Raw genomic sequence first — 13,099 nt, 5'->3', positions numbered from 1 at the left:
TTTTCATATTTTTTGTGTTGCCAGATTTTTTTTTCTTGTTAACTTATTAGGGCACCATGTCAGTCCCATGATGAACTGTCTTTAGTGCAAAGCATGTGCCACAGTCTATTTATAATCCAACAATCCTAATGGCAAAAAATATGCACTGAAAGAATCATCATATGAAGGGAAAAGTGCCCGATCAGGACCACCATATTGAGCTGATGACATTGGATTTAATTGTTCTATTGACCTTATAGATCACATATCCGTCTTTACAAAAAAATACTTTCTTATTCCGGTGTTAGTATCTCCCATTTTTATCTCTTCATCGTCCCCTCTCTATTTATCTTCTCATCTACCGATTTTGGTATGAACTCATAACATGCAAGTGTTTCTTGACAAAGACAGAGAAACTGACGCAAGAATGTAAAAGTTCGTCTCTGTTTTAAGCAGCAAAAACTTGATGGTAAAGATTGAAAGGGGAGAGCATCTGTCTAAGTTACTTAAAAATCCCAAACTTTAATCTCACAAAAAAAGAAAAAAAAAAAAAAAAGGATCTGTCTAAAGCCAATGCTCATTTTCCTCTTATAGCACAACACACAAGGAACTAAATTGCTACAGATTAGTGTTGTATTTCACTCTACACATCTTATATCTATCCCGCAAAGTATAGAACTACTACATTTTTATGGATTTTGGCCTCTCAAATGGTTCCTAAAGTTGTCGGCATGATTTTTATTTGGTCCCGGGGTACAAAAGTCATGCAATGAGTGAGAGTGTTTGGTATGTACTCCTGTCACACCCAAAGATCTTTCCACCAATAGACAAAATAATTCATGTGGTGAATGAGATATGATCCAAAGTTACATGATGAATGAGATAAGTGATATAGATATATTTCGCCTATGCATGTATACCAAGTTTCTCTCCATCGGAGGACAGAAAAAGTCATATAATGAGTGAGATAGAGTGCTATGTTAAAGTCATGTGATTCTTATATCACATGTTATAAGAAGTATATTTTAAAATCACACGATGAGTGAGATAAGTGAATGCAGATATTGTTACATGACATCGTATATTTTTCTCCACAAAAGAGCATAAGAAGTAACCAGAAAGGAAGACATAACCCTAATAGCAAGTAAGCTTTAAGTGAGGCCGAAGTGCTGAACCCATGTGCAAAAAGTGGATGAAAAAGCAAAAACACCATGCCCCTTTCATCAACCAATCTCTCACTTTTCATCTTCTATTATTTTGTGATTAAAGTACAGATCCATCCAGCTCTAAAAGCCTTCTCTTCTCTGCAGTTCTTCTAATTTAATCCTAACTAACAAGTACTTTTCTCCTAATTGAAAATGCATTAGTTTTTAGTAGCTATATAATTAGCACTCCAAAAAAGTCAATCATGCAATTCTCGTTGGTAAAGAAAATGAGGGAGAGGGTATTGCAGGACGATTTTTCGGAGTGGTAATACCAATCCCGGTTTATTTCTTTGCTTTATGAACAAATTTACACTTATTCTTACTATGGTTAGTAGTACAACTGAGTGAGAATCTCAGTGCACTAATCAAACTTTTCCTGTAGCATATATATGTAATTGGCAACACTCTTTTGAGCATCTTCTTAGAGCTTCTGAGTTGAGATGGGCATCAGTGGAGGTTTGGTCAGGAGTGTTTTCTCGAGAAACCGATCTTTCAGGACACATGAGAGCAATGTGAGTTGCCACCATACAATGCTTCAACGCTCTCCTGTTAGTTGTGTTATGTATTAATGTGATTCGTGTTTTTGTTTGATGGCATTTAGGTGAGGAGCAATGTGACTGAGAGGAGAAGATGGAGCTCGGTTAGATCGTACCTATGTGGAGACGAATATAATTCAGTCATGGCAGAGAATGATTCGGCTTCAGTTAAGAGCTCTGTGGCTACAGCCGCCATGCAGTTCAATTCAGTTTTAGCTGTTGCAGACGAAGATTCTAGTTCGGTTAGGAGCTCCGAGGCGACTGTCACGCAACCGATGCCAGAAGACTTGAAAGACAAGGGAAACATCAGAAGAGAAGCAACTAAGGTAGATGTGGAAATGGCAAAGACAGAATCTTCGGTCTCCAAAACAATGTCTGAGGAGCGTGCAGCAATCATCATCCAGTCGGCATTTAGAGGCTTTCGGGTAATTCAACACTATCAGATTACTTCAATTTGCTCATCTTGTAGAAAAATAAGTTTAATTCAACGGAAATTACGAGTATTCAAAGATCTTTGGTAGGATTTATGTTACACTTTTATTTTGAAAGGACCACATCGGCTCTAGTCAATTTGCCTACACCCACGATCTGCAGGTTTATGTTACAATTTAAGTCAGAGAAAACTCAGTCGTCCTAAAATTGTTTCGGAAGTGCAAATTCGTTATTCATTAATAACTTTGAGGAAAATATGCGTTACTGCACTGGGAATTCTGGCCCATATTCATTAGACTGCTTGGATTTCAGATTAGGTGCCGAAATGGAGGAATTAGATCCAAGGATGGTAAGCAGGAGCTTCTTGTTGGAGTGGAAAGTCCGAGTAGGGAGTCTCTAGGCACATCTGTAGAAGTTCAAACGGGAAATTCTGTGCAAGTTTACTCGATTCAAGGAGAAAATTCAGCTGCTTACCACCGGACACAAGAGAAAGCTAGAGCGCAGGCGCTAAAGTTGAAGGTAGATCAGATACAACTCAAAACTTTTCATTCTTACGTGTTAACTATGTAATGCTAAACAAATGTGGTAAAACCACTTTGAGATTTAAGAGTGAATTCAAACTGGGATTTTACAAGTTATTTATGTATCTACACACGTGTTGAGATTGAATCACATATGATCATTGACAATCGTAAAAATTTACAGGAAGAATGGGATGCCAGCACAGTTAGTAGCAACATATCAAGAATGAGAATGCAGAACAGATTGGAAGCAACTACAAGGCGGGAGAGAGCACTGGCGTACGCCTTTTCACAACAGGTACTGAAATTCATTCCTAAAAGAGTTGGGATTCTATTGTGCAACCGGTGATTTAACACCTCTCTCTCTCTCACGCGATGTGAAAGATAAGAGAAATCACGTGACTAAGAGAGAGAGAGTGATCAATAACCGACTACATCCAAGATTTTGCCCTGAAAGAGGTTCTAAAGACTCCTATGGTTTTGGAAACTAATTAACTTAGTATTATTTGTTTGAAGCTAAGGATCTGCTCAAAGAAAAGGCACACCACATCTGCTGGCACAGAACAGAACATGGGTTGGAGCTGGCTAGAACGGTGGATGGCAACCCGCCCTGCTGAAATCTCCTCCGCAGAAAGTCATACAAGCAGCCACGTTGAAACAATTCACAGCAGCCAAAGATTTGTCATCGGAAAGAGATTGTTCGACATTGCAGGTGAAGAAAAAGAGAGCTGCGGATCTAATGAAGTCAGTGTCCTATTTGATAACTTTCCGGTACCAGCAGAAGAGAAAGATGGCTTCAGTCCAACTAAGAACAGATTCAAGGCTACGAGAAGCCTATCAACGCGAAAATCGATGCCAAGCTACGAGTGTGGGAAAGAGTATCCCAAGGTAAGGATATGTCTCATTTAAGCTATGATCCGAACTGAGCTTGTCAAAAGAGGACCGATATTTGAAGAACAAAATTACTAAGTTCCGGCGTTCAATTCAATGACTGGCTTCAACATTTATACAGGTAAGCAAGAAGGATTGTTCGAGGGAACCCAAAAGAGATGAAGAGCGCACCGAAAAGCAAACTGGGAGAAGGAAGTGCAGAAATACTTCATTCTAATGAACACAGATTTCCCTTTAGAATCTCTGTCAAGTAAATACTCTGATATCTTATATATAATCTGATGCTTGATACCTGAGTGAGTTTAAAAATGCATCTCAAAGAACCTCATCTTCTCCGAAGAAACCAACGAAAGTAAACACACAGACTAACTAGGTAAAACATTGTCAACGACGCTGTTAAAAACGAAACACAGAACAAGGTAAACAGAGTAAAAGGGAAGAACCTCTGTGACGAAACTAGTTATTCAAAAAAGAAGACAAACATATCAAATATATTAGTAATAACAGATGTTACATGGAACATGACCAATTCCTCATCTGGAAATACAAAGCCATACTGAGCCAACTGCCAATCCAAGTTTGACTTATACTAATGACAAGTAACTGCCACTCGGTAACGGTAAAAACATAACATCCAAATAGAGTTTTAACCTGAAAGCCTATATCTTATCGATATCTTCATCCTCAAACTCAACATAGTCATCAACACCACCTTCAGTTTCTTCATCATCAATACCCCCAGCAATACCCTCGTTGAGACGTGTATTCTCTGGAAGCTCTCCATATGCCTTCAGAAGCCTAGCCTCATCAGGCATGTACTTGAGGATCACATCAGCTTTGTCGTCCTGATAGTCACGAAGGCCAACAAGAATGATATCACCAGCTGCAATCCAAACCTTCTTGTGCATCTTACCACGAATGTGACAAAGTCGCTTGGTCCCATCAATGCACATGGCTTCACACCGACCGTTACCAAGCATTCGGAGCACTTGGGCATACTCCTGTCCATCTTCCTTAAACACAAGCTCACGCTTTTCGTCATCAGCTTCGTTCTTACCTCTCTTCCTGTTCTTTCCTCCCTTACCCTTATTCTTCGGCATGATTACTAGTTCTGTTTCTGCAACCAAAATACAATCAGGTCCTCAAACGTGAATATCAACCACTTCCATAACTTCGTAAATTATTCAACAAACACCAAAACTGGATCACAACCCACAAAGCTCACGAAAACATATTTTCATCAGACAAAAACGTACAATAAAGCATATAAACTCAAATTACCAATGGAAAAAAAAAAAACCTAAAAATATAGGTTAACAAATTTTTTTTTTCAATGAATTAGAAATTATTTTCCAACAAAAAAAATAGATTCTGGGTCTGTTCGGCTTAACTCAAACAACAGTTAATTTCGATTTCGAAGAAAAAAAGATTCAAAATTTTATCATTCAAACATAAATTTAACTTCAAGAAATAAAATTCATGACAATTAGGGGAAAAAACAATCAAACCAATAAAATTAACAAAAAATTCCAATAATACAGAAACCTCAGGAAGAACAAATTTTCTGAAACTCAAAAAACCCATATGTAATTAGATGAGATCCCCCAAAAAAATTCAACGCACAGCCCGCTATAGCGATTTACAGGAAAACTACGAAACCCTAGAATCGATAACAACTTCAGAAGACGAAAAAGATAGGGAGGAGAATACCTCTGGTTTGCGAATAGGCGAAACTTGGAGAAGGATTCGACGGAGGAACACAATCTGAAAAAAACCGAGCTTCCGGTATCGAATCGGGAAACCTAGCACGCAGCTCGTATTTGTACCACGAAAGGTCAAGTTGGGCCGGGTCGATATAAAATTAATTTGACCCGAAAGCGAGAGGTTTGGGCTTAGAGGAATAGGGAGAGAGAGGGCGATGTCTATAGGATTTTTACAAAATTTTTACTTTTAATTCTCTCGTTCACACTCAACGTAAAATACTAACTTGTTGTGAAAATAAAGATATGTGTGCATGGAATAAAGTAAATAAAACACAATATTTACTAGATTTAGCAAGTGTGCCTACATCCTTAAGGCAGCAATAGTACTTTCTTACTTCTTCTTTTCCTCTTTCTTTTCCTCTTTTCTTTCTTTTCTTTCGTATGTTTCTCTTCTCCCTTCTTTCCTTTATTTTTCAATCCTTTATAGGCAAAAGTCAAGACCTAACAAACCCATCATATGGGTTATTTTAATACACTAATGGGAACCAAAGTCATCAAGTGAAAAGTAAATTTTAATTATCTTTCAAAGTCTTCATTCATACTGCTTTTTAGTGGATATTCACACTGCTTTAATCATATAAGTATATGTGGGCTTAAGGGTTTTGATTTAGGCCCAAAAAAAACCCTAGTCTCCAATTGCTTGAACTTCAAGGTAGGTTTCCTACCATTTCATTTATAAACCTCCTTTCTTCACTTGACAATCACAAAATCCAGCAAAGCAAAAGTGTAAGCCGACATCCCAAAGAACGCGTACACAAAAAGGTTTGAAGATCAGAAAGCAAGACGACATGAAGGCAAATAATGATGAACCAAACATGGAGGATGCCGAACTAATGCGGCAACTCCTTTCCACTATACCCGTGGCCCGGATGAGCTTTCTTTCCAAGCAATGGGAAGGCCTTAGGTCTTCAGTTTTTGTACTCGATTTTAATGAGGGCAACGTTCATCATAACTTTGATGATCAAAGTCAAAGAAACTTCATCAAAGATTGGGACTGGTATTTAGATCAATTCCGTGAGAATGACAAGCAGCTCTTATTCAAATTCAAGCTTCACATGAGGTACTTCGATGGAGACCAAACTATTGTATGTAAGTGGTTAAACTTTGCAATCGAGAGAGGTGTCAACGAGTTGGATATCAGCCTTCCAAAGGAAAACTGGGAGGACAAGGTAGAATGCAAACCAAACACGAAATATTTCAGCCGCATACCAGATAAGTTCTTCTCCTTACCTTTAGAAACCATTGGTAATGCTGCAAAATCTCTAACTAGTTTAAATTTGGAGTATGTGGAAATAAATCGTCAGTGGAGATATTCTGTTGATATAACCCTTCCATCCTTGAAAAGTTTGTCCATGAAGAAAGTAGAATTGGATAACTTCACTGATTTCTTCAAACATAACTTCAAGTGCCCTTCCATCGAGACTCGAGTACTTGTCATTAACGTCATGTAACTTGCGGGACTATTCTGTTTCAAGTTCCAGTCTCAAATCCTTGAAAATTACACTATGCACTTGTGAGGAGATTGAAGTTGCTGCTAAGAATCTGGAATTGTTTAAATTTGTTTCAAGTACTTCTGATCAAAGGTGCATAGCGAAGCACGTCACAATCAGAGCGGCTAAGCACCTGAGGAACTTTGTTATATGGGCAGGCCAAGATAATGTGGAGGCCACAATCATTATTCCAAATATTTCTTTATCTTTCAGTGGTTTTTTGAAGGCTAGCGCTTGGGCTGGAAAGTTATGGGAGGCTAGCATCACGCTTCCAGACATTGAATTACCCACCTTTGACAGCTCATTGGATCACCTTTCTTCTCTACGACATTATCTTGAAAGTTTTGACTGCTTCAGAAAAATTACACTGAAAGTTCATGATGCTACGGTATATAAACATAACATGATGGGTTTGATCACTTTCGAATTTTTGTATTTGCTACCATATTCCAAGTTCTGCAATGAATCATTCCGTTCTCAAATTTTTGTTTGTGTGCACGGTTTAGGATCTCTTCTTTCCAAAGAAATTTAGAAAGACCTGCGCTGTGAAATTTTGCCATTAATGAACTAAATGCTGCGAATTTTTGCAACACCATGCCCAAGTTTTACGCATGTTTCATGTTCCAATCTCAAATTCTTTGGAGATTACACTTATACACTAGTGGAGTTTCTTTAGAGTTGAAACTGAATCTTGAACCTTTTACGTTAGTTTCAAGTCCGATCGGCGCTATGAGCTCTCGGCCATGAGCTGATCCGCGCCTGACCTTGAGCTCTCGGCCATAAGCTCAAGTCCGATCATAGATTCGGGGGACTGCGGCTTCTGTTTCAACTCCGACGAATGTGGCATATAGTACTCGGATGTTTCTACAACACATTGATGCAGTAAATTGAACAAATGCCATCACAATTACAAGACTATTCAACTTTATTTTATACATGTATGACAACCACAAATTGCACTCCCTGTAATTCTCCTTAAGCAGAGAACAAGTCAGAAGTTACAGCAAGAATCAATATGAAATATGAATTGCGAAGGCGGCCCTTCATAAAATAAATCACTTATGACGAAAACAAAACCAAAAAGAAAAACAAACAAAAAAATCATATACCCGAGCCCATTTTGTCCCGGGTCAAAGAAATCCCAACTGGATATGACCGGTGTATTTTTGTTTTTATTGCTGGAACTTTTTCTCCAGGGAAGATGTTGGGATCATTCTTTTTCGTCATTGATTTCTCCGTTGTGCTCCGTTCTTCATTGTCAGCAAAGAATTGAAGGCCCTAAAGTATTTTTCGAAGTTTGGACATGTTACAACCAAATATTAAAGAAGCGTAATGTGGAAAACATAAGAAAATAAGGGTCAATCTACCTTGGGTGATTTATCCTCTATAGCCATTGGTGAATGCTTTCCTAGCTTAGCTGAGACATTCTGCAGATACACGACTACTAAGATAACTTAGTAACCGATTGAGGAGGACGATGGGTCCTCGACAATGTTGACGTGCAGTAAGCAAATTTCATCGATTAACTAGATATATCCCTTAGCTCATTTAGTAATCAGTTTTCTAAAGAACAAAAAGAAAATATTCTGACCTGTACGGGTTTAGTATCCAGCTGACCTTTGACGCCATCTGCTACTTGGCATAGATACAATAGACCTGAGTTGGTTGCATCCTGTATTGAAAACAAAAGGGTCAAATCAATGACTACAAAGACGAAAAGAAAATAGAAAAATGCAGAAGATTTCCAAAGTCGTAGCATAACCAGAAATATAACCTGTTTGCCCTCAATAAGGTCGACCTTCTCTTCCTGTTGAGCCAATTAACAAATACAACATAAGTACTCCGATAAGCTTAAAGCATTTCTGAGTAACATAAAAGAACATATTAAAGAAAATATATCAACTCACCAACCCAGACACCATCTGATGAATCATTTCTACATCAAACCCAATTTGAGAAAGGTTTGTTTTCACCTCATTCACCTGCATTCAAATGAAATGGAAAATAGATAGGATCATAGTGAGTTATTTACATCAGAGTATGTAAATACATCATTGAAAAGAAAGTGCGTAAATATAATGTTTCATACATCATTTGCGATAAGCTGAGTTATTTCCTTCTGCTCCTCCACCTTCCAATCCAAGTTTTCCAGCTTCTTCGACAGGTGCCTTTTTGTACTCTGCAAAACGACAGTCAAGACGTCAGCGTGCTGCAGACCCTTTTGAGGATTACCATCTGGAAAAGCCAACCACACCATTGCCAACACATCAGACTTACCGCCAATGTTTCATGCACATTCTCTAATTGTTTGGACACGGTTGCAACAGCATTTGCCATATTATGCCTTGTTACAAACATTACATCAGAAAATGACCAGCCCTGTACGATATCACAGACATACCCGTAGATCAGCAATGATACAAATCCTTACAAGTGCAGAACTAAATACAATGTGTTTGTGAACGCCACGACAAATTTTTGGAGAGGTACCTTCCACCACATGTAACAATAGCCCATTGCACCAATTGCAGCAGCTGGAACTAAATATGAAGCATAACTCCCTGCTGTGACATGAAATATGTGAACATCTCTATTGATATAAAGTCCCGATCATTCCCAGGCAGAGAATAAATGTGCAAAGTGGTTTCTGAACAATTCATAGAAACTCTAATCTATGAAAATCACAAAACCGTTATAAAGCCTCTGAAGAACTGTTTATACCACTAGAGGAAGAATTCTCATTGTAGATGGTTACAGGGCCAGATGAGGTTAACTCCCTGATTTCTCGAGCCAATTGTTGAATCTGAAGGTAAAAACACATGTAAGTATTAACTTATACAAACCCTGCAAAGAAATTATGTATCTACGAGCATAATACAACCAGATTTATGGACTAAACAGTTGAAAAAAGAGGGCAAAATCATAACAGTTCCGGTATTATAGCAAGGCATCTTCACGCTCAACTTCTAGAGTTCAAAAAGAAAGATAAACAAAGTTTCAATATAATTTTTGGTTTAAGACTTTAAGTAGATGACAACATTGATCGAGCCATCACATATTAATACTATTCAAACCAAAACTAATGAAACTTGTAGCATTTGTCACCGTTTGACCATGACAAAACATCAGTATCTGAGATGATGCACGGTATCTCTGGCAAACTTTGAATCTGTTTTAAGTATAAAAACCTAATTGAATTCAAGCTGCAATACCTGAGATCTGATAATTGCACTATCAAACTTCTCAGGCAAGATATCAGCTTCATTTACACCCTTCAGTATATCCTGAAGCTGTGCAATAAGTTCAGACAATCGCCCGCTCCTCAAAACTATCGAACTGGTCAAGCCTGAATCGCAAAATATATACTAGTTAGAGGAAAATAGTAATAGATGGAAAGGTACAAAGACCTATATACAAACTGTGTTTTGTAAACCGTTCTGTGTTATATTCTGTTTTTCCGTCCTTTCCTACTAAAAATTCTCATTAAAATAGAAAGGAATTATACTTTTGAAGCACTAGGATTATTACTTATGAAAGGAACAAGAATCCACTAAGTAATCTACACCCCAAGAAAAGCAGACGCGAAGTTAGGCCAGTTGGGTAAGGAAGCGTGCCCGCCCCCGTGCACCAAGTTCGAATCCCAATCCCATTAGATTACAACAGTTTATAGAAAAAATAAACAAACAAACATCTACACACCCAGAAGATCGAAAAATAGGTTAAACCCTGAATCTCTGTCCAGCAGCCATAGCAGCCAAAAGACAGTCTGCACTACTTATCACTCAGTTCACCAACTAATTGCTATTTGTACCCAAATTTACTTGCTATCTGTGCAATTTCAGTTTCAATAAGGTTATATCCTTCAAAGTTTCAGAATTTTGTTTCTGATCAATCAAATTTCTAGAATTTAGATCAAACTGGAAAGAAAACAATGTGAAAAAGGGTAAAATAGGAACAAAATTCAATAATCCTGACCTGCTCCGACGAGGATGAGAACCTTGGAGCCGGAAACCCCCGTCTGCAACGCCATCTTCGGCTGCTTTGGCCTCCTTTTCTTGTTTCTTCTTCTTCCCCCCACAAGAGGAAAAGATCCAATTTTTAATTTAACGGCAAGTTAAAAGTTGTGCCAAATGCGTGGTGTTATTCGTAGCAGTGGAGGTGAAATTCCACTTTAGTCCCTCTACTTCTTTCCCAACTTACTCTCCCTCCTTTAAGACCTGGTTTGGTACTGAGGTGATTCTGAAAAAAACTGCTATCAAAAAAAGCTGGGAGCTGTTTTTGTGTTTGGTAAACACTCAGCTTCAGCTTTTTTTCACAGTTTTGGATGAAAAAAAGCCAAAAACAAGAAGCTGCAAAACCTAGCTTTGAAAAACTGGCTTTTTTTCACATCTGTTTTACATAAAAGTTTACCAAACACTCTTATACTGCTTTTTTTTTTCAAAAGCACTTTTACAAAAAAGTTTACCAAACACTCTGCTGCTTTATTTCACAGCTGCTTATTCTCACAGCACAGCAGAAGCAGCTTTTTTTCAAAGCACAGCAATACCAAACCAGCCCTAAAGCTCACCACCAAAAGCTAAAGTCATCTCCAACCGAAGAGTCCAGAGAATCACAAGACCAAAAATAGCCCAAAAATCAACTTCAACCGAGAACTAGGCCAGAGGGCTCATGGGCCCCACGGAATCTGAAAGGGCCAAAGAGCCAAAGGGTTGGCTGCAGCCCAGGGCTGGCCAGAAATATCACCAATCCTGTCGGATATAACCGACAGGAATGAATTCATTATTTAATATAAATATATTCCTATCCGTTATAACCGATAAGAATGCTTAAACAAAAATTTGAATCCAATGACTAACTGACTACCCGTTGTATTAAAAAAAAAATTAATGAATTTAAACCTTTTTTTTCCCACAAAATTCATATTTTTTTTAAATTCCATTTTTTTTCTTATAACTTCTATTTTACAAAATTTGGCCCTCGGTTGGAGATAGTTTTTTCTGACAGGGCTAAAATGAGCCATATGGCCCTTTGGCCCTCGATTTGAGATGGAGGTAAATAGGGTCATGTACTATTTATTAAAATATTAATTTCTTTGAGGACCAGAGGACTAAAACAAACCATTTGGCCAGCCCTCGTTTGAAGATGGTCTAACAACGGTTGGCTCAAATTGGTTAGGTCTTTGTCTTGTGTGTAATCTCAATAAAGTTTGAGTTTCGCTGTAAAATTTTTATTGGTGCAATCTATAAATTCTTACGTAAATTCGTACTGATAACAACTTGTAATTAAGTGTTACACGTAAGTTCTTTTGACTTGAGATGGTGGGTATGCCTTGTGAAACTCTCTAAACTTTTATTCTACCAAAAAGCTCACCCACCGAACAAAGCCAAAACATGTGGGGGTGTTTTGGACATTTCATATGCCAAGAGTTTTGTCTAGTTTGTTAAATCTTTGCGCTTTTTGCATGTTTGTCCTTGAGCCAAAGCCAAAACCAAGACAAAAAAAAAAGGAATCAGTCCTCTTTGTCTTCTCTTCTCCAGACACTTCAATGGCGCCAGCAACTGTTCTCTTCCTCCTCATAGCTTCCTTCTTCCTTTCACCGCCGACCCACCTGCAAGTCCAAGCTGCCGACCAAGCCTTCGCATCCGTCGTCATCTCCCCAAAGTGTCTCGGTTTTCTCAAGGAATTCCCTTTACCAATCATTCACGGCTTCACCCTTCAAAACGCTGAACTAGTCCGCTCGAGTTCAAGAATCATGGTCTGCGGCGACGTAATATATGCGGCATCGCAATCACAGTCTTAATTGGCTTCTGCACAGCTTTGTCTAAACGCATACATCATTCGTGACTTGGGACTTTCCTCACGAGGATTTAAAGCCTCAGCGTTCCTTTTTGTATAGCGCAGTTCAATGTTCATATGTAAAGATCAGAGGGAAGAAGAACCCTTCCGCTCGTTGAATGTGAGAAATTGTAACATATAACTTGTTCTACGTTTGTAACAACACCGGTGTACATGCTTTTGTTAGAGAAAACTGCTTGCTAGTTGCTACATGGTTAATGTTCTTCAACCCCTTTAATTTTATTCATTGCGGGAAAACAGTTTACGTATCCATTAATTACTGCATGAAATAGTTCATACTGAAGTAAATAAGAACTATCTTCAACGAAACCATTCACATGAAGAAGACAAAAATTTTAATTTCTTTTGTGCTAGAGATTAACGGAAAGTCTAAACTTCGAAAAAATGAAGAAGATAGTATGAAACCCTAAACTTTGAAAGTGAAAA

At 38.2% G+C, this 13,099-nt stretch overlaps 4 protein-coding genes across 5 annotated transcripts; 2 read left to right on the top strand and 2 right to left on the bottom strand.

Moving 5' to 3' along the window:
- Nucleotides 1-1,171: 1,171 nt before the first annotated feature.
- Nucleotides 1,172-3,855, top strand: LOC125474955 (protein IQ-DOMAIN 33-like). The gene is made up of 6 exons (XM_048579220.1): nucleotides 1,172-1,696; nucleotides 1,786-2,145; nucleotides 2,465-2,671; nucleotides 2,858-2,971; nucleotides 3,190-3,561; nucleotides 3,686-3,855. The coding sequence occupies exons 1-6, from the start codon at nucleotides 1,625-1,627 to the stop codon at nucleotides 3,779-3,781; spliced, it is 1,221 nt and encodes a 406-aa protein (XP_048435177.1). The 5' UTR covers nucleotides 1,172-1,624; the 3' UTR covers nucleotides 3,782-3,855.
- A 181-nt stretch (nucleotides 3,856-4,036) lies between these two features.
- Nucleotides 4,037-5,431, bottom strand: LOC125474956 (eukaryotic translation initiation factor 1A-like). Its single transcript, XM_048579221.1, has 2 exons — nucleotides 5,275-5,431; nucleotides 4,037-4,681 (listed from the first exon to the last, which is right to left on the bottom strand). Exon 2 carries the CDS (start codon nucleotides 4,662-4,664, stop codon nucleotides 4,224-4,226), a length of 441 nt encoding a protein of 146 aa, XP_048435178.1. The 5' UTR covers nucleotides 4,665-4,681; nucleotides 5,275-5,431; the 3' UTR covers nucleotides 4,037-4,223.
- Nucleotides 5,432-6,115: 684 nt separating this feature from the next.
- On the top strand, nucleotides 6,116-6,778 carry LOC125474759. The gene has a single exon (XM_048578733.1). The coding sequence runs from the start codon at nucleotides 6,116-6,118 to the stop codon at nucleotides 6,776-6,778; it is 663 nt and encodes a 220-aa protein (XP_048434690.1).
- Nucleotides 6,779-7,724: 946 nt separating this feature from the next.
- Nucleotides 7,725-10,950, bottom strand: LOC125474727. Of its 2 annotated transcripts, none has more exons than XM_048578703.1 (11): nucleotides 10,793-10,950; nucleotides 10,030-10,163; nucleotides 9,539-9,620; nucleotides 9,308-9,381; nucleotides 9,095-9,196; nucleotides 8,907-8,996; nucleotides 8,725-8,799; nucleotides 8,592-8,624; nucleotides 8,409-8,489; nucleotides 8,185-8,244; nucleotides 7,725-8,095 (listed from the first exon to the last, which is right to left on the bottom strand). In XM_048578703.1, exons 1-11 carry the CDS (start codon nucleotides 10,845-10,847, stop codon nucleotides 7,919-7,921), a joined length of 963 nt encoding a protein of 320 aa, XP_048434660.1. In that variant the 5' UTR covers nucleotides 10,848-10,950; the 3' UTR covers nucleotides 7,725-7,918. The 2 variants fall into 2 exon arrangements, with proteins under 2 accessions (XP_048434660.1, XP_048434661.1); XM_048578704.1 differs by having other exon boundaries at nucleotides 9,308-9,378.
- Nucleotides 10,951-13,099: the final 2,149 nt, after the last annotated feature.

The sequence above is a fragment of a genome, unplaced genomic scaffold (assembly GCF_019419815.1).
Source record: "Pyrus x bretschneideri cultivar Hongxiangsu unplaced genomic scaffold, Pyrus_bretschneideri_v1 Contig13, whole genome shotgun sequence".
Taxonomy (NCBI): Eukaryota; Viridiplantae; Streptophyta; class Magnoliopsida; order Rosales; family Rosaceae; genus Pyrus; species Pyrus x bretschneideri.
The sequence above is the reverse complement of the archived record's forward strand: the minus strand, read 5'-3'. Positions and strand labels throughout refer to the sequence as shown.

Coding starts and splice junctions, on each gene's coding strand:
- LOC125474955 (XM_048579220.1), top strand. CDS start 1,625: ATGGGCATCAGTGGAGGTTTGGTCAGGAGTGTTTTCTCGAGAAACCGA. Junction 2,146..2,464: donor CGGCATTTAGAGGCTTTCGG/GTAATTCAACAC, acceptor CTTGGATTTCAG/ATTAGGTGCCGAAATGGAGG. Junction 3,562..3,685: donor GTGGGAAAGAGTATCCCAAG/GTAAGGATATGT, acceptor ACATTTATACAG/GTAAGCAAGAAGGATTGTTC.
- LOC125474956 (XM_048579221.1), bottom strand. CDS start 4,664: ATGCCGAAGAATAAGGGTAAGGGAGGAAAGAACAGGAAGAGAGGTAAG.
- LOC125474759 (XM_048578733.1), top strand. CDS start 6,116: ATGAAGGCAAATAATGATGAACCAAACATGGAGGATGCCGAACTAATG.
- LOC125474727 (XM_048578703.1), bottom strand. CDS start 10,847: ATGGCGTTGCAGACGGGGGTTTCCGGCTCCAAGGTTCTCATCCTCGTC. Junction 9,197..9,307: donor ATTGTTACATGTGGTGGAAG/GTACCTCTCCAA, acceptor GATATCGTACAG/GGCTGGTCATTTTCTGATGT. Junction 8,490..8,591: donor ACCTTATTGAGGGCAAACAG/GTTATATTTCTG, acceptor TTTTCAATACAG/GATGCAACCAACTCAGGTCT.